The 19773-nt window shown below is 45.7% G+C and overlaps 1 protein-coding gene across 10 annotated transcripts in view; it reads right to left on the bottom strand.

Moving 5' to 3' along the window:
* Positions 1 to 19773, bottom strand: part of ATP6V0A4 (ATPase H+ transporting V0 subunit a4) — a 73294-nt gene that overhangs the window by 3762 nt on the left and 49759 nt on the right. For all 10 annotated transcript variants that reach the window (XM_007177087.3, XM_007177082.2, XM_007177079.2 and 7 more), the window contains 6 exons: positions 17788 to 17881; positions 13878 to 13996; positions 11638 to 11854; positions 8451 to 8552; positions 3965 to 4093; positions 234 to 351 (listed from right to left, as the gene is read on the bottom strand). In XM_007177087.3, the coding sequence (XP_007177149.1) occupies positions 234 to 351; positions 3965 to 4093; positions 8451 to 8552; positions 11638 to 11854; positions 13878 to 13996; positions 17788 to 17881 (779 nt within the window). The remainder of the gene's footprint in view (positions 1 to 233; positions 352 to 3964; positions 4094 to 8450; positions 8553 to 11637; positions 11855 to 13877; positions 13997 to 17787; positions 17882 to 19773) is intronic.

The raw sequence follows: 19773 nt of genomic DNA, 5'->3' as shown, positions 1-19773 counted from the left end.
CACATATGTGGTAATTTGTTACAGCAGCAACTGGAAGCTGATACAGAGGGTAACCATTCCAGCAAGATAAAGCCAGACCTACTGAAAAAAGTCACTTCTACTATGAAAGAAAAGCCATTCTTCTGGCCAGCACACCAGAAATGACCCAGAAGGCACTTTCACCTACAAGTACATTGCATCTGTTTCCAAAGGGACAGGTGATGGTGACCCCGCCAGGCGGCCCACTCACTCACGTGCATGCGCCAGGCTGAGGGCCCAGAGCCGGAGGTAGGAGGCTGTGTTGGAAATGCAGCCCAGGCAGTACTCAATCGTGTGGATGGCCTGATGCACAAAGATGTCTCCAAAGTTGAACTGAAAGAGAGAATTTGTAATGCTATTTCATTAAGTACTTTCTACTCGAACGTATTACAAATGATACAACGGACAAATAAGGCCTGGACTCTGCTGTTAAGACATTTCCAGTTGAATGAGGGGGAAATAGGTATTAATATACTTGTAGAAAGAGAATGAGCAGCCCAAAGTAGGATATGGTGTGTGTGCAGTAACATTTCCCAGAATTGGTTGAAAAGAGCTCAAAGCAGCAGAGTGGTTGGTTGGTAAGGGGAGCTGAGATTTGTGCAGAGCCGTGAAGAACAGGGAGGGAAAAAGAGAAGCCAGATCATTCCTGGTAAAGAAAATGACTCCGGGTAAGGAAAAGGCAGGTGGTTGGGAACATCATGAAGGTAAGTTTGGGAGAAAAACCATTTGGCTCGACAGGGAGCTTGCTGAGGTGAGGAGAGACTCAGCTGTGGAAGCTGTGGGAAAGGCAAGGATGGACACAATCGAGAAAACCACCTGGAGTCATAAGGAACCAGTAAAAGTATCTCAATAAAATAAAGAAATATTGGAGGCAAGATTAATCTGGTAGAAAAATGGATCAGGGAAAGGGTAGCCCATAAGCAAAAAAAACCAACTTGTTGATTACGTTAGTAATCCAGGTATGAGGGGAAAAGGAACAGTGCAAAGACAGCAATAGATCATTCTTTTCTTTCACGTACTCTGATGTTATGAGGGGAACAATCTGACCGGCACCATCCCTGCCCTGAAGCAGCTCACGGCCCAGCAGGGAGAAAATGCAGACAGACAGTTAGCACACATCAGCATGGGAACTGAAATAACCAAGAATGCAGGGGTGTCGTGGGAACACAGGGAAGGGTCCCTCACCCAGCAGGGCCAGGGTCATACAAGGCTCTGAGGTCCCTGAGCCTGAATGGGTGAAAGAATGGCACTGGCAGAAATGAATAAATTGGAGAAGGGAAGTAGCTGATTCCCAGATGTGTTGCGTTACAGGTGATAGCTGGCCATACAGGCTGAATCTCTCAGCACAGACCAGCAGAGGCAGAACAGGCTCAGAGGAAAAGTCTGGGCTGGAAAGGGACACCTGGGACCACACCTGTGCGAGGAGTGAGAGTAGGAGCTACGTGGACCGAGAAGATGAACAAGGGGAAGATCATGAAAAGAAGAGCTGCCACCCTTAGGAAACATCTCAACTCAGAGATAAGAAAGAAGGAGATTGATGATGAAATGAAAAGGTCAAAGAACTGGGAGGGGTCACAGGGCTGTGGTCCAGGACGTCAAGGATGGAGGGATATCCAGGAAGAAATGGGGGTTGTGGTCACTGGGGGTTGTAGTCAGATTCTATGGGGAAAAGACCAAAATCAGTGCCTCCCCCTCCCATTCATCAGTGAAAACAGCAAGGAGGAACTGAAGGGGTGGGGATTGGCAGAGATGGAGAGAGTGGGTAGAGAGAGTCACAGTAACAGAGGAATGTCTGGTGAAGAATTAACCTCAGCCAAAGAGAGGTCTGGCTTTGCCCTGGCTCCTGGGAGGCAACCTCTAAACACTTGGCATTTCCCAAGTGAAAGAAACGACTGATATTCATGGTCCGTCCGTGGGACCACACCTCACCACTTTTGCTAATGAGGTGTCTATGGTGGGCACTTGGTAGTTTAAGTGGGAGCTGGCTTCACGTGGTTAGAGAGTTGAGACTTTCAGCCACACATTATCAACCCAAACCCATCTCCAGGGAGGGGACAGAGCTGGAGATTGAGTACAACCACCTGGATTGCACTTGGGTCAATCACACCTACATAATGACACCCCAATAAAACATCAAACACAGAAGCTCAGGGGAGCGTCCTGAGTTAACAATATGATACTACTGCCACATGTCAATGCCGGGAGAGTCATGCAACCCTAAGAACACACAAGCTTTGCATTTGGAACCTTCCCAGTGTCAGATTCTGCTTACTTGTGTCTTCCTCTGGCTGGTTCTGATTTGTAGACTTTTGTTGTAAGTAAAACTATAATTGAAAGTATAGCATTCTCCTGAGTTCTGTGAGCTGTCTACAAATGACTGAACATGAGGGAGTCTGAGGGGACCCCCAAACTTGTGGCTGGTGTCAGAAGTGTTGGGTAGACTTGGCAGTCTGGAGAACTGGGCCCTTAACCTGGAGTTTGGCTAACTCCGGGTGCGGACGGAAGTGGGACAGGACCTGGAGGGGGAAGCAGAGTCGAGCCTGTATGTGTCTTGTGCTGGGAGACCCAGGCATGATTGTACTGGGGGAAGGAGCCGTCAAATGGAGCCCGAAGCTGCCCCCAGTGAAGGCAGCTGGTTCACGAAGGAGGTGGCAGGTGATCATTGACCGGATATATACCGAGGCCACAAGGAGGATGGATGAGGAAGGTTGTACTGCACAGGCTGGGACTTGATGAGTCAGAAGAAGTGTGGGTTGGATTCTAAAACATTCCAGCAGGTCTGACAGACTTAGTAATACCAATCGCCGTGAATATGGGTTACTCTCTGTACCTGGAATCTTGTTGGGAAAACTTTCCGTGATCCAGATTTTTCATTAATTCTAATTGACTATTCAATGGTGCAGATGAATACTTGTTGTTTTTTTTTAAGTAATTAACACCACAGACAGAGTTATTTATAGCATTTCTCAGGCCTCAGGAACCCTGTCCCCACTCCAGAATTAGAACAGAGCTCGGGTTAAAACCCCCAGCCCGGGGTTCAGGACTGTGGGTGACTTCAGTCATGGTATAAAAACAGCCAGCCGTCTTGTCTGGGAAAACATGGTACATTCCTGAGGGGGGAGTGGTTGCCCTTGGATGGAAAGGGACAGGGAGGGAGGATAGAAGAACACATGAATTTGTGACTTCACGTGAGAGGCAGACAATGTTACAAAGATAAGTGAACAAAGAAGAGACTGAGCCAGGGTTGAGGCCAGAGGCGGCGATGGCGTCTGAGTGTGCTTATGTTGGGAAGGAGGACTGGGAATAAATAACCCACTTCTTGCTTCAATATAAGGGACCAGACTTGGCCTCTGCTCTCATGAGTGAGGGTCACTGATGCGAAAGATCATCATATATTTAGCAGACTCCCAGGGGCACAGTTCTGAGCCAAGGAGACCTCAGTAACATTTAGGTCCTTCTATGTCACTAAACGTGAGGCTGATATTCACCTCATACTCACAGATAGAGCGGCACCTGGGCGAAATTATTAAAAATGCTCCCTGATTGGTTGGTAAGTAGCTGTAAGCTTAAGTGCCCCCCCTTTCCTGGGACCTCCCCAACTTCCCATGACTCAGCAATGACAGAGTTGCCACCAGCAGGGTCCTCCCGACCCTCCCAGCTCTACTGCCTAAGTCCATTCTGATTGGCTGGTGCCCACACGCTACTGGCTGTTAAATACGTGAGCATCATCCCTGACTAGATCTGGCTTCTAGAATCTGTACAAACTGGAAGTCTTCATAGGGTGTCAAGTCCCAAATACCTCTTCCCTCTTCTTTAGATAAACAATTTTTTTTTTGGCCATGCAGCTCGTGGGATCTCAGTTCCGCAACCAGGGATCAAACCTGGGCCACGGGAGTGACAGCACCAAATCCTAACCACTAGGCCACCAAGGAAATCCCCCAAATACCTCTTCATCATGGTCATCCTGAGCCCCATGGGCACCTGCAGAAGCCCTGTGACCAGGCCTCACGGAAGGATTGGAGTTGTCACCTTCAATGTCCTCGGTGGCATCTTCTTGGATCCTGGAGGCCTGTAGCTTTCAGCAAATAAGAAAATGCAGTGTCAAATTCACCCTTAGAATGACAAAACTTCTATATAAAATAAAGGCTCTCATTAAATATTAGCTATGTCCCAGATACTGTTCTAAACCCTCTATTCAATCTTTTTATGTAAGCACAATTATCACCCCATTTTACAGAGAAGTAAACTTAAGTAACAGAAAGATTAAGAAATGAGCCCAGGACTGCACAGCTGGTAAGGCTAGTTAGTGGCAGAGCCAGGATTCAAATCCAGGCAGTCTAATTCCAGGGCATGTGCTTTTCTCCACAGTGTTCCAGAACGTGCCAAATTAATCACACTCTTTACAGTAAACCAATTGTCGTGTGACCCAAACAGCCAGATTTCTACAAGCAAAATTAGGAGAGATTAATGACTGCTGTGGTCTGAATGTTTGTGTCCCCCCACAAAATTCATGTTAAAATTCTAACCCCCAAAGATGAAAGTATTAGAAAGTGGAGCCTTTGGAAGGCACTTAGGTCATGAGGGTGGAGCCCTCGTGAATGGGATTAGTGCCTTATAAAAGAGGCTTCAGAGAGCTCCCGAGCTCCTCCCATCAGATGAGGACACAGAGAGAAGATGCCAGAAGGGGAGTTTCCCTTTCCCAGGAAAGGGGCCTCATAAGAAGGTGATGATGCTGACACCTTGATCTTGGACTTCTAGCCTTCAGAACTGTGAGCAATAAATTTCTGTTGTTTTAGCCACCCAGTGTGTGGTATTTTGTTGCAGCAGCCCAAACGGACTAGACAATGACTTTTCCAACACATATATACTTTTTAAAATAAAAACATCACTTTATGAAAATAGCTAAGAAAAAAATTCAAGGAAAAAAAAATCTAGGTGTAGTCACCATTCAATTTGGCCTGGTTTTCTCCTTGAATCTGAAGAAAATATTTCTTTCAAGTCACTGTGAAATTTAATGTCCCACACCCAAAGTTTTTCCTAGAATGATTTCACGGGTGGCATATTGCAAATTAGGCATTAAAGTATCTTTACCTTTCTTTCTTCAGCAGGTCCTACAGCAGGTTCAGCACCTAACATTTGCAGATCTTTGGGCAAAGGTACAAATGAAAGCCCACATGCCATATGTTTAAATATTTAAAAGTTATAAATCAAGCCAACAAACTCCTAAATAAAATACGTTCTGGCCTCTGTCTTGATAAATAAATTCTCACAAGAACTTGGAAGGCCAGGTTCAAATTCAGCATCCCACACCAGGACACGGCAGCACGGGAGAGCTGGCCCTGCACCCCGGTGTGTGACCCTTCCCTTCTCACCTGTGATTTCATCTCACAGCACAAGGGCCGTGGCCTCACATGCACATGCGTGGACACTCCCACCCAAATGTCTACGTTCCACCCACACTCCCTCCTTGGGAGTGCTGCTGCCCCTTGGCCACGCCAGGGTCAGTGGTACCCAGGCCAGTGCTGTGGTTGGCCCTTTTTATGCCCTGCAAGTGGGCTTGTGTCCATCTGGATAGAAATTCCAGGGTGCCGGGTACCAAGAGGGGACTCTGGGTAAGGCTGTCCCCTTGGCCCATGGTTCCTTGCCCCATGGTGAAGAATGGGGCTCACGTTAACATTACTTTGTCTTCTTGAAATCCTATTTTCTCTCCCCATCAACTTAAGGAAGAAAATACCAAAGAAGAAACAGAAGACAGTTTTTCCATTTCCATCTTTAAATGCTAGGCTTTTCTGGTCATATCCTGAAATTGGTTCAAATGAGCATAAACAACTGTGTAGAAGCGTGACACTGGGACTTTGTGAATCTTACTGACTCTTCTTCCCATTCAAAATATACTTTGCAATCCCCCTAACTAAACATCTCACAATGTTTGAGCTGGATACCGTCTGAAATAAAATAGTAATCAATTTTAAATTAGTTACTTGCAACTTTCTAAAAACACGTAAAACACATGTGCACAAAGACAGACACAAGGATGTTCACAGCAGCACTATTTGTAATTACTAACAACACTGGAAAAAAGCCAAGTAACTATCAATATATGAATGGATAACCAAATTGTGGTATATTCATGCAAGGGAATACTATAATACATGGCTATCACACACACACACACACACACACACACACACACAGTCTCTCAAACATAACACCGGATGAAGGAAGCCAGATCCAAACGAAGGCGTGGTGTATGGTTCCACTTACATAAAGTTCAAGAACAGGGAAAACTAACCTATGGTGTTAGAGGTCAGGATAATGGTTGACCTTGGGGTGACAGTGGCCGGAAGGAGGCACACAGGGACTTCAGGGTCTGATGCCGTTCTGTGTCTCTGACTGCTGGTCACACGGATGTGTTCATGTTACGATACTTCACTGATCTGTGCCCTTATCATTTGTGCACTTTGATGTATGTAGGTTATACTTCAATGAATTTTAGCATAGAAAACACGCATGTAAATGTAAAGATGTTAAATAGAAATGCAAAGTTACTTCACTGTGACCTGGGATGCAGAGTGATAGGAGACCTGGGTCCACGGCAGCAAGTCAGAAGAGGAAGCAGAATGTGGGTGGTCCAGGCGGCCCAGGGGGCTGGCATGAGTGGCTCTGGGGAGGAGATGTGTGCTCACTGGCTGCCTACAGGGTGCGTGCCAAAATGGCCACATCACAGGTGGCCCTCTAGTGAAGGGGTTTCCAAACCATGCCCTGCAGGGACCCAGGGTTATAGGGTTACAGAGGAGCCTGAGGAGATGGGACCTCTGCTCATTTCCCCCGAGGCCCATCAGAACAAGTCTGTTTATAATCTCTATATACTGGGCCTCTTTAAGGTTTCACAGGGGGAATTGAGAGGAGGCCAAATAATTCCATTATGGAATCACCTCTTGGATGGAGGTGGAAGGAAATGTTTCTAACATGAAAGATTACCATCTAATCAGCAGCCTAAGGAATCAATCGACAGCTACACATCCCAGGGGCCAAGGAGGCAGGCCTCCAAGCAGTCTTTGGGAGCTCCTGTTCCCCAGAGTCAGTCTAGGAGGTATCGCCCACGATGGCAGACTACAAAAGCACCTCTACTGCCTTCCCTGTCATACAAGTCACCGTGGGGAAAAGGGGGAAATCCATCACTTTGGGCTCAGCCACTATTTAAACAGCTTTTGTGGAGCAAAGAATAAGACAAGCTATGGTTGGAGAGTCCTGGGACTCAGGCGAGCCAGCAGTAACCTGGTCCTCGACTTATGGACAGGTTGAGTTTCTAAGAAAGACAGTTGCATCTATTTCTGCAGAAAGGTATTTGCCACCTTCCTTTGAAACACCAGTCACGTATTTGGACAATGGTCCACCTCAACTCTCCTTAACCATCTTGGTCTCTCACCTATTAACCAAACAATAAACAAGTATTCTTTGGTTTGCCTTCCTGTGTAGTTATATCCCACACAAATTACATTTCAGACAGGTTTTGGATCTGGTCAAGGCTGGCAGGAAATAGTGGGAGAGGCAGGTGATTTAGAAAGAGAGCGCCACCTAGAGACGAACCTCCTGAACTCCAGCCTGGACCCACCTAGGTCCCCGACTCTACCGTCAGCCACGTCAAAGTTTAGAAAAAAAGGTTTATCTGAAAATATTTCCAACCACATAAAACAAACGTGATCTCAGCATAGCCCACTTAATATTTTGCACTAACAGAGGGAAGCAGAGACCGATCATCTCAAACAGTGCCTATGTGTCATTTCTAGACTCTAATGCTCCCTGGAAGGTTAATCTTCCCAAATCCTATTTGATTTAGGCTGACAGTAAACACTTCGTCACCCCCTGAGTAAACCTGAGGCTCAGGAGAAGTTCAGACAAAAGGAGGAAGTGGGCTGAAACTGGTGTTTGACAATAGGGTGAAAATCAGAAAAACAAGAACGGACTTATTTAAACGTGTTTCCTCCTCTAGTTCCCTCTCACCATCTGTAACATAATACAGTAAAAGCCCACAACTTTATTTTTTTCCCCACAACTTTAGAATCCTGATGAAAACAACTTTCAATACTCATTAACACACTAAAACTATAGTAAAAGACTCTTATTTTCAACTAATAAAACAACCACACTCAGAGCCTTAAAAGTCATTAACTACCACTTGACTCAGCACACACCCCAAGCACAGTTTGCAGCACGTAAGATTTAAATGTGACCATTATTCTGGAATCAAGAAAGCCCCAAGGAAGAGCTGAGCTCTACAGTAGGAAGCATACCTGGGGTGGGCCAGTTCCTCACCTCACCAGGTCCTTCAGGCCCTGGTAAATACGGTGTTCTCTCTAAACCCCAACTTACATTTGCAGGGAACCCACATTCCTAACCACAGTGAGTGAAGGGAAGTGGATGGTGCTTACCTGGGATTTCTGATGACTGGCTCTAAGAATAAACGGCTTAATCAGAAGCATCCACGGCACAGAAATCAAAGCCATAATAACAAAGAAGCTTTGGACTTCTTGCTGCAAGACCAAAACCGTAAGATCCTATCATTTCAAGGTGATTGCACAGCACACTTCATATGATACAAATGGTAAATACGTATCATTTCAGCTGCACTTTATCTGGAGTGATCTAAAGCATTGCAATGGACCCATTCACCCTCCCATCTTGGGCTCTTCCCAGTGCAGAGAGAGAACTGTCAGTCCGATGGTGCAGGGGGGCCAATCATGGTGGACACGGGAGTCTCCCTCTCTTTATTCCTTTCTCTCCAAGTGCTCCCTTACCATACACCCACACCATGTGGATGGAGCCTGTCATTGGACAGAAGTGCTCATGAGCCACATCATAAAGGCAACTTTATTTGTCCCTCGTCCCCTTGACTCTGTTCCGTGGGGACAGTCAGCCCTGGCCCTGGACAAAGAGCAGGGCTGGCATTGCACTGGTCACTCTGGAGTGACCAAAAGTCCTTGGGTCACTTTAAGTCACAAACTTACTGTCCCCATCAGTAACCTTATATTTCCAGTACTACTAAGCCCTCTTGCTCTCTTTTTCAAAAAAATCGTCCCCGACGCGCACAGTCTCATTGTGGGTGAGTTACCTAACGGGTCCTGGGACGCCTGGGCTGAACTCTCTTTTGCTGTCTCTCTCTCTGTCACAATTCACTTTGGAGTGAGGCGTCTGTGGTCTTCATGCCTCGCTGAAGCCCAGGAGCCATCCCATTTCATCATGTTACATATCTCCTTTCACATCCTCACCACCAACTCTTTTCCCTACCCTCCTGAGTCACTGGGTTTGAGGACTGACCCAGAGCTGCTATGGTCTAAAGAACCAGGACTCCTGGGAAGGCTTCATCAGAGCCATTGAAAAAGTGTGGAAATGGGGTGCTCAGAGTAAAAGGGAAAACGTTTCTTGAGCCCTCACATTTCTTTACCTGTTCTGGCCAAGCTCCCAGTGAGACAATTTATTATCACCCCAATTGTAACAAGATTTACCCCGATAACAGTGGAAACATTTTATCTTCTCCATCTCCTACCCTCCTCCACTTTTTTTTTTAAATAAATTTATTTAATTTTATTTTATTTTTGGCTGCGTTGGGTCTTCGTTGCTGCACGTGGGCTTTCTCTAGTTGCGGCAAGCAGGGGCTACTCTTTGTTGTGATGCGCGGGCTTCTTACTGCGGTGGCTTCTCTTGTTGCGGAGCATGGGCTCTACGCGTGTGGGCTACAGTAGTTGTGGCTCTCGGGCTCTAGAGCGCAGGCTCAGTAGTTGTGGCGCACGGGCTTCAGTAGTTGTGGCTTGCGGGCTCTAGAGCACAGGCTCTGTAGTTGTGGCGCACGGGCTTAGCTGCTCCGCAGCATGTGGGATCTTCCCGGACCAGGGCTCGAACCCAGTCCCCTGCATTGGCAGGTGGATTCTCAACCACTGTGCCACCAGGGAAGCCCCCTCCTCCACTCTTAACTGCTCCCAAGAAGGGGGAGATCCACGGGAACACACACTGCACTTGCCAGTCCCAGGCCTCTGTCCTCGAAGCTACCTCATTGCCATTTGCCCATTTTGATATCATGCTTTTCCCCTCACAATGTACAAAGCAACCAGAGATGTCTACTTATCTGTTGCTCTTCTTCTTTGGTATTGAAACATGGCACGAAGCAACCAGGGCAGTGTTTGGAGGAGGCTGTGTTAGTAACTTACACTGCCTCTTCCAGCTGTATGATGGGAAGATGAGGTTATGGAAACTGCAAACTGTGTCTAGATAATTAATCTTCATTCCAGGGTGTGGAAACCAGCCAACTCCAAATAACATTTTTGAATGGAAAAAAGCTGGAAAAGGCATTCGCTGTTCAATGTTCAGCGCACTAAGACAGGACTTTGGTCTTTAGGAAAAGAATTAGCATATGAACTATGTGGTGAATCTGAGTACCGTGCCTCAAAGAGAAGACTTGTTTGGGAAATCCAAGTGAACTTTCGTTTAGACTCCAGCATTGCATAAACGAACCTTCCAGATACATGCGTTTAATGCCAATAGTCTAGGGATGATTCCTACACCATAGATGTATAACAAACAGGTGCAACAACAGTAAGGTGGGATACAAGAGAGCTTTCAGAGCTATATGTCGTCTCTGATTATTATCTAAAATCATTCCTTACTTTTTCTTCTTCTTATTTGCTGCTTCTGTAGGGGAGGAGAACACAACTAGGATTCAAACTCATGAGGACGTGTGCAGCTGTAGGAGGAGCACGGCTGTAACTGGGACCCAGGACGACCGAAGGGCCACCTGGTGTTGGGAATCTAGCCCTAGAGCTTGATGCAGAGGAATGAGAACCTATATAAGTGGGTCCTCCCGTAGTGAAAATCTACCAGCAAACAATATGATCAGGTTATCACTGGGAGAGGCCAGAGGAGAAGAACTATTTGTGTTACCAGAAATTAGCCACTGAGATATTTTTATACCCACCTCTCATGGGACATTTATACTTTTTTAAAATAAAATATTAAGTTGATAATGAGGCTGAAAGAAACAGAAGTCAGAATGGCAATACCATCCAACTGTTGGAAGGTATCATCCATAGAAGAAGAGCCCAAAGAAAAAAAGAAAGAAAGCATCTCCAATTAGCCATGGAAGCTCATAGGACAGCATGAGTTTGGTTCAGTTTTCCAGAAACTCACTCCCCATGTGAACAGAGGGATGCTTCTTCTTGACTCTATTTCAATTTTCTTTCTTGTGAACCTTACCTAGAGTTTACTTTTATAATAAAAGATTATTCACTTTTAAGGTGCTATTTAGAGCATTTACAGTTTCAAGCCAATCAATCTGAAGGATTATTTTTTTCTTTCTTCGCAGACAACATACAAGCTAATTTTCAACCCCACAGCAATAATCCCTCCCATGTGTTACCCAGATAGGAACGGCTGAAGTCACACCACAGCACTGCCCTCAGCGCCCAGACATTCATCCAATAAGATCTTCTGAAATTTGAAGAACCTAACACATCGGGTGCTGAGATGGCTCGGTCTTGCAGATAATTACTCTCTGCAATACCCAAGAGTAGGAGAGAGATTTAACATAATCAAGTGCATAAAGGAAGAAAAAAACCCCATACGTACCTGATGTTTGTATAGGGGTGCATTCGAAGGGTCGTTATAGTTAAACAGGAACATGTTGATGAAGTGGATGAGGATGCTTGGGGCTTGTCGGGACACAGAGACGTCGAAGGAGCACCATTTGAAAATGATCATGAAAACCAGGTATCCAAAAAGACACAGGATAAAAATCATCTCAGGGATGAACTGCAGAATGATGTTGAGAGTGTTTCTGAAGAATCTGAGGGTGGGAAACATACACACATATAAGACAGAACACTGAAGGAATACCAGCAACTCACTGTTCTCTCCAAATCACCAAATGTTCATTTCTTTGAACCCTGCATCCACTCCCCAGGCAAGCGGCAATCATGCATGGCTGGAGAAGATGAGGAAGAAAGGTGCTTTTGCACGAAAGGTTCAGAGAGAACCAGGGTCTAGAAGATAAAGTCTGAGGCAGAGGGCAGGCTCACATAGACAAGTGATGATCTGGACACAGCTTCCCACGCAGACCTAATTCATATCGACACAGTTAATGGTACAAGGATATAGAAGCACGGCTTGGCAGCTTTTACCCTAAGGATGCCCTAGGACAGGGGTCATGGCCCACAGGCCAAACTGAGTCCATCACCTAGTTTTGTACAGCTTACAAGTTAAAAATGGTTTTTACATCGTTAAATGGTTGGGGGGAAAAAAATCAAAAGAATATTTGATGACACGTGAAAATTATAGGAAATTCAAATTTCAGTTTTGATAAATAAAGTTCTATTGGAACACATGCACACTTGTTTGTTTACATATAGTCTGTGGCAGCATTCACAATACAACACCGGAATTGAGTAGCCGTGACCCAGACCATCTGGCCTGCAAAGCCTGAAACATTTACTATCTGGCCCTTTACAGAGAAAGTTTACCAACTTCTGCTCTAAGACATAGAGAGAGTCCCACGAGACTAAGTTGGGGGACACCCAGTTAAAATGTCAGAAAAGGGCCCCAGACCCTTTGTTAATTGTAAGAGTTATTGGAGGGAAAAATGGAGATCGCATGATAAAGCAGGATTAACTAGAGATAGTTGAGGCCAGCCTGACACACGATGTCAATCATAGCCCAGAAAGCACTTCCTGGTTTTATCTCTCATTTAACTCTCACGGCACTTTCAGGCAGGCAGTAGTACCAAGGCTCTGTCATTCGTTTACTCCCTAAATAGTTCTTATTTTTTATGTAGAATCGTACATCTATTGGTTTTCTGACTGGAGGTCACCAAGTGACTGACTCTGGTCAATGAAATGGGAATGCAGGTGGCATGTGTCACTCCAGGTGGAAGCTTAAGAGTCAGTGTGTAACTGACCACACTCTCCTGTCACAGAAACTGGCAGCTTCCTGGTGGTGGCAGCCCATCAGCTCTGGTCCCAATGTAAGGACGAGATGAGCAGCGCCCCCGGTGGCCCACGATGACATGCGTCACGGTCATAAGCCACTGTGATTTGGGAGTTGTTTGTTACTGCACGATAGCCGACCCATCCTGACTCCTCTGTTCTCATTCTACAGCAGAAAACGATCTCAGAGACGTTAAGCTACACATCTATGATCACACAGCTATAAAGAGTTAGAAGCAGTAGTCAAATTTCTGACTCTAAACTCTGTACCATTTCTTTGGCACTGTGCTGACCTCCTGGCAGGTGGGTTTCAGCAATACCTACAAGCTGCCATGTCCACAAAAGGATCTCTAAATAGGCAGATTTGAGGCTGTTTTCAAACACTTACAACTTTAGCACAAATATGCAAGTTTGAGAAGCTTTCTAGAGATCAATCTTAACAGAAAGAAGAGATGGGAGAACATTAACAGTCAAAGAAATGAGAGAGAGGCCGCTGCCAGCAGGAAGAAATTATACCAAATGGAATTCAGAATCTGAGGGCACTTTGGCCAAAAGGTACTTATGTCCCCATTTGCCCGTGGGAGCTAAGCCTGGATATAGCACCAGCGGAGGCCCTGCAGGCTGGGAGGACACACAGCACTGCGGCCTTGCAGTCTCTTGCTGAACCCCCAAATATTTCTGCGGTGAAAGGTGCACCCAGCTCAGGAGAAACAGAGGTGCCATTTCTGGCAAACCGGCTTGTCCGAGCTCAAGCCAAGAGACCGGGGAAAGCAGTCCCCGTAGGAAGGAAACTTGCACAGAGGGACACGGGAGCGAACTGGTGGCTCTGCCGCTACTCATCCCCGACATGGTCAGACCGACAGGCAGAAAGTTCACTGTGAAACTTACATGTGATTGAAAAGGCTGAGAATGACACCAAAAACCATCTGGACAATTCCCAGGATAACTGACATCTTCATCTTATAGGAGTTCAAGAATGTTAGCTTGTTTGAAGCCAAGTTCCAAATCTAGAAGGGAAACGTGACAAGAAAGACATGAGACCAGAGTCTAGAAGTTCTCCCAGAGTCAGGGGCTAGAGCTCGATTTCCCCTGAAAAAGTCGCTCTGGGAACCACATTTTCAAATTTCTGTCCAGTTCAGCACATGCATTTTAGGCTTAGAAAAAAAGAAAAGGACCAAACCCCTTATAAATGCAACTCTCATGACAAATGTGTCCTAACCAATAGCACCATTAGTAAAACATCAAGTAACTGGAAGAAAAAAAAAAAAACCGACATGATTTTTCCCCTGTTCTAAATGAAAAGACATTCTGAAACATTATGGAGAGATCTCAAACTTGCCTGGGCTCTCACATTAATGGTGTAGATCTCTGGCCCATGAATTTAGCCAATCCCCTCTTAATAATACCACCTTTTACTCTGCATTTCTATAGCGCTTTACATTACAAAGCATTTTCCCAGGCCCTTCTCAAGAAGCCACTCCTGTAGCCAACATTTATTGGCACAGAGAGGGACGCGTGTACCTGTCCTGCCCACACAAGATGGGCACACAGAACAAGCACTCAGCGGCTGGGGGGCTGTCGTGGTCTCACCCTGGTTAATGGCCCCCGTCACTAACGCTCTTCTTCCCCGCAGAAATCTCCAACACCCACCCCCAAGTGAATGATTCAAGTCCTTGCTCCTACCTCTGACCCCTCTGGAACTTTAGGCATCTGGAGGGTTTGCTCCTCAGAACTAACAAAGCCACAGGGTCTTCTTTTCTTTCCTCCTAAACTACTTCCTCCTCCAAACTCCTCTGCTTCTGCTAAGGGGTCGACATCCACCTAGTTCAGCCTCAGTGCACAGTTACCTTGCCCTCCCCCATGCAGGAACCACCTCTCACTAATTCTGTCTTGACAATGTCCTGAGCGGCTGCCAGCTGAACAATCACTAAGGGGGCTGCTGGGAAGATGGGGAAAGGGATTCCTATAACAGGTGCTCAGACCCCAGAGGCACCTCCACTACCCTCCCCATCTGCCCTGGCATTGAAGCTGCACCAGGCTTGCCCTCCACCCTCTGCTTTTTCCCTTTGCCCTCCTGGTTGGCCAGTCTCCACAGAATCACTCAACACAGTAAGGGCAGGGTTACCAGTACACCTTAGACCCAGCTTGGAAAAACTAAAAAATGTTCACGGTTAAGTACCAGGTACATACTAAGCTCTTTAAGTGTATTTATCTCATTTAATTCTAACAAAAACTCTATGAGATAGTTATAAGTATTCCCATTTTACAGATAAGGGCATTTATCAAAATCTCAGGGAGACTAAGTTCTTACACACCCAAGGAGAAATAATATAACAGCAAATGGAGCATTTACTCTGTTTATGCACCAGACTCTTCTGGGTGTTTTACCTATAAAATTCATTTACTCTTCTGAGCAATTCTATGAGGGCTATTATTATACCCATTTTACAGATGAGGAAACACAGACCCAGAGATGATAATTTGCTCAAAATCACATAGCAAGTAAATAGAAAAGCCAAGATTTAAACACAGCCTATCTGATTCTAAATCATGGGCTTGTAACCATTGTGTAATGTTCATTTATTATAAAATATTTACAGACGCCTTTAGAAAGCCCCCTCAGCTCTGATGCCCGAATATTTTGTGATCTGATTCACAAATAGATGCTCAAAAGCGTTAATAAATGCAGCTGTAGAAATTTACATTATATAAAAATCAAACCCTTCATTAATATATATAAGTGCTAATATAAGCACAGAAATGTTCTATTAAAGAGATTATCTCTGGAGAATCAGATTGCAGGAAGAGGAAAGGTAAGAAAGGCAACTCTTTCTTTTTATTTTTTTATTTTTGTTTAACATCTTTATTGGAGTATAATTGCTTTACAATGGTGTGTTAGTTTCTGCTTTATCTTTTTATTTTTTAATAATTTTTGTATTATATGGGTTTTTTTTTTTTTTTAGATGGGTTTTTGTTTTTTTTTTTAAATCTTTTCCCTCTACCCATCTTTTTTTTTTTTTTTTAATTTTATAGCTACTTTATTTATTTCTTTATTTTTGGCTGTGTTGGGTCTTCGGTTCGTGCGAGGGCTTTCTCTAGTTACGGCAAGTGGGGGCCACTCTTCATCGCGGTGCAGGGACCGCTCTTCATCGCGGTGCGCGGGCCTCTCACTATCGCGGCCCCTCCCGTTGCGGGGCACAGGCTCCAGACGCGCAGGCTCAGTAGTTGTGGCTCACGGGCCCAGCTGCTCCGTGGCATGTGGGATCTTCCCAGACCAGGGCTCGAACCTGTGTCCCCTGCATTAGCAGGCAGATTCTCAACCACTGCGCCACCAGGGAAGCCCATTATATGGGTTTTTAATCATATATATTATTATTTTATAATATTTAAAAAGACCAAAAATCTTTAAAAATCTAAATGTTACTAGGAAAAAATGAATTATTTTCAACACCCCACCTTCCCTTTCACCCTCACATTTTTCTTTTCTAACTAGTGGGCAGATGACAAAATTGCACACAGAGTAAAGACTGGACCACTCAATTCTGAATCGTCAAATTTGCTACCCTCCCTTTGTCCATGAGGAGCAAAATTGGGTAGACGGGATTTGCCGATGCATTACATGGGGGCTGTGAAGAGAAGAGACAGGACAGTAGGAGCAATGAGATTCAAAGGAAAGGAAGGTCAACCAGACCCTAAAAATCACTCCCCTCTAATACTCCTCCGCTGCCTGTTTGCTAATCATGAAATTCCTTGGACTGAAAATAAAGCCTTCCAGTCTACAAAAAATAACAACTTGCATTTATTTTTAGCACTTTGCTGCTTACAAACAGGACTTCAAGGACTTCACCTCTTTTGATAAAACTTAGAATGCAAGTGCCCCTGGATGGCAAGTATAAACCAATCCTGGGTGATGCTTGCTGTTTTTATAAGGGACAGGAGGTGGGCAGCAAGTGGGAGGAACAGGAAAACTGAAGAGGAGATGATCCACAAGATAGGAGAGACCAGAGGACCAATTTTAGGGCCAGTGCTATATTACTCTCAACTGTCAGCAAGTAAAACTGTGGTCTCAGGTTCTCTTCCAACAAAATGAGCGTAGAGGAAACTTTTAGGAATCCCATCTGCCAAGTTCAGTTCCAGACCCTTGTGCTCATTTGGAGCACAAGGCCGCCACCTGGTGGCAATATGGTGCTAAGCCATCGTGTGAGGGGTTTTACCCAAATAGGGATGTGTGTCTTCTTGACACCCCTTTGTACCTGGCAGGCTGGGCGAAGAAGCACCTTTGTTTGTTTGGCGCAAATCCAATTGAGGTAGATATAACAAACCATTAAAGTTAACACACTTTTTAAAACTTGTATAATTCTATGCAATAAAATAAAGCAAATATAAAAGCAAATCCACACTTTCCTAGGAAAAAGAGAGATGTTAATCACTGCAAGAAAACGCCAAAGTTGGGAACTTGGTTAGGATGCTAAATTGCTTATCTAATATGCATACTTTCCAAGCAACCAAGGGCCTTTTAAAGAAGCAATTGTAAACCACCAGGGGTATAACTGAGAAGAAAGAGGCAGATGTTTGGGAAATTGCATGGAAAATGACCCAGGGGCTGGGTAAAGGGTGCAGGTAGGACATTTACTTGAATCCAGTGCAGTGTGTCACAAAAACCTCCAGGACATGCTATTCTATCTCAGTACAAGTTGGTGGATTTGACAGGTTCTGGCACTTTCGTCCCCTCCACACAGAGATCTCCTCAGCAAGACATTTTACATAATAAATATTTAATCTCAGAAGACATTATTACCGGATCAATCCCAAAAGGGTATGGATTTCCAGAGTAAACTCCCGGAACGGCTGGGTCCAGCTGTAAATGCGGATTTGTTTCCATTACTTGTGTACTACAGAGGGAGAAAGGAAAAACAAAACCAAACCAATGATCAACTAGAGGTAGGAAAAATACTATAGTACCATCAGTCATCCACTTGCAAGCCAATCAAAGCCTAACTATTGGTGCGACTCACCAATTGGTTCATTCAATCCATAAATGGGTATTGAATACCTACTATGTGCTGAGTATTACCCTAGGTACTGAGCTACAGAAATTACCATCTGACCCCCAAGGAGGTCACAGTCTGAGTTTCCAAAGGGCTCTCAGCCTGACTGGGTATAGTAAAGAAAAAGTTATATTACATCAGAAAAGAGGCAGGGGGCAAGGGTGACAGGAGCATAGAGGAAATAAAACCCAGCCCTGGGACCAGCCTGGGAAATCTCCCCTGGGAGCACGAGAACTGATCCTGGAGGAGTGAACTGGCTTTCACACATGGCCCCTGACCTCTGGGAAACTCAGCCCCTGAAAGCTGTGGTCCATTAACTGCCTTTAAATCTGTGTCCCATTCTCACCCGGAAGCACAAATGTCAATGGGCAGGAATTTCTTACCATCTGTGCAAACTTGAAGGGGTCAAGAACATTAGGGCTTAATTTTTTTTTTTTTTAAGAGCACACATCTATGGAGGGGCCCAAGGATGAGTATTTGAAAGGATGAAGAACAGAACGCTGGCAACGCGGACAGGCTGCCTAGAAATACACTCCGTCCCCCCTGCAGCTGGGGTGTGGTGGGTATTTGGTAGCACAGGGTAAATTAGGAAGCCTGATTATGCTGACCAGGCCCTCAGGGACAGTGTAAACAGCTGGCCCTGACCGGCCATCTCAGACCTAGACCCCTGTCCTAACAGCACGCCTCAGTGCAAATGGTTGGATCTGATGATCAGAGATGTGTTTGTGTGTCAACAAAGAAAAAAGAGGGAACTGGCCTGGCGCCCACAGTTAAGCCATAGTATCTGTGTCACAGAACAACATCAGACAAGGCCACCCTGTGACCATCATGAATCAAGACAAAAACAAGACCACCCCACAATCATATCTGATATCAAAATATGGACAGTTCAAAATAAGGACGTTGTCCAAACCACAAAAATGACCAACATTCCCCTTATCCTCCCAGAGGCCAAATCCTCCAAGCCCTTCTAACACCCTCTTTTTTTTTTTTGGCTGTGTTGAGTCATTGGTTCGTGCGAGGGCTTTCTCTAGTTGCGGCAAGTGGGGGCCACTCTTCATCGCGGTGCGGGGGCCGCTCTTCATCGCAGTGCGTGGGCCTTTCACTATCGCGGCCCCTCCCGTTGCGGGGCACAGGCTCCAGATGCACAGGCTCAGTAGTTGTGGCTCACGGGCCCAGCTGCTCCGTGGCATGTGGGATCTTCCCAGACCAGGGCTCGAACCCGTGTCCCCTGCATTAGCAGGCAGATTCTCAACCACTGCGCCACCAGGGAAGCCCCTAACACCCTCTTACTGAGATGCCCACCATCCCCAGAGGGCACCATCTCCCTCACTGAGTCTATCAACCCAATTTTGGTGGCAACACACGTGATTCTTGTGGTCTGTGGCTGAAGGATGGTGTGACAGTGTCTCTAGCCCATTGTCAGGGAAAGCAGGCCCAGGACCCAGCTTGTGGCCAGTGACAAAATCAGCCCTCTGTGCCCTTTGCCACTCTGATGGATGCCTACGATTTCCTTTCGCCTCCCTGCTGAAGAGGGTCTGCTTCATACCATCCATGCTTGGGCGTGGGGCCGAGCTTGGGGTCTCTCCGACTAGGCTTGGCCTCCACAGCCTGGAATTGGGGCCAGGGTAATTTACGTGCACACAAAAGAACAATATTCCAACCCACGTTTGCAGAGTGACAGCAAACCAGTTGACTCGGACTTTTCCGTCACACTCCAGGGCAAATGAAATTCT

The sequence above is a fragment of the Balaenoptera acutorostrata genome, chromosome 7, assembly GCF_949987535.1.
Source record: "Balaenoptera acutorostrata chromosome 7, mBalAcu1.1, whole genome shotgun sequence".
NCBI classification, from domain to species: domain Eukaryota; kingdom Metazoa; phylum Chordata; class Mammalia; order Artiodactyla; family Balaenopteridae; genus Balaenoptera; species Balaenoptera acutorostrata.
The sequence above is the reverse complement of the archived record's forward strand: the minus strand, read 5'-3'. Positions and strand labels throughout refer to the sequence as shown.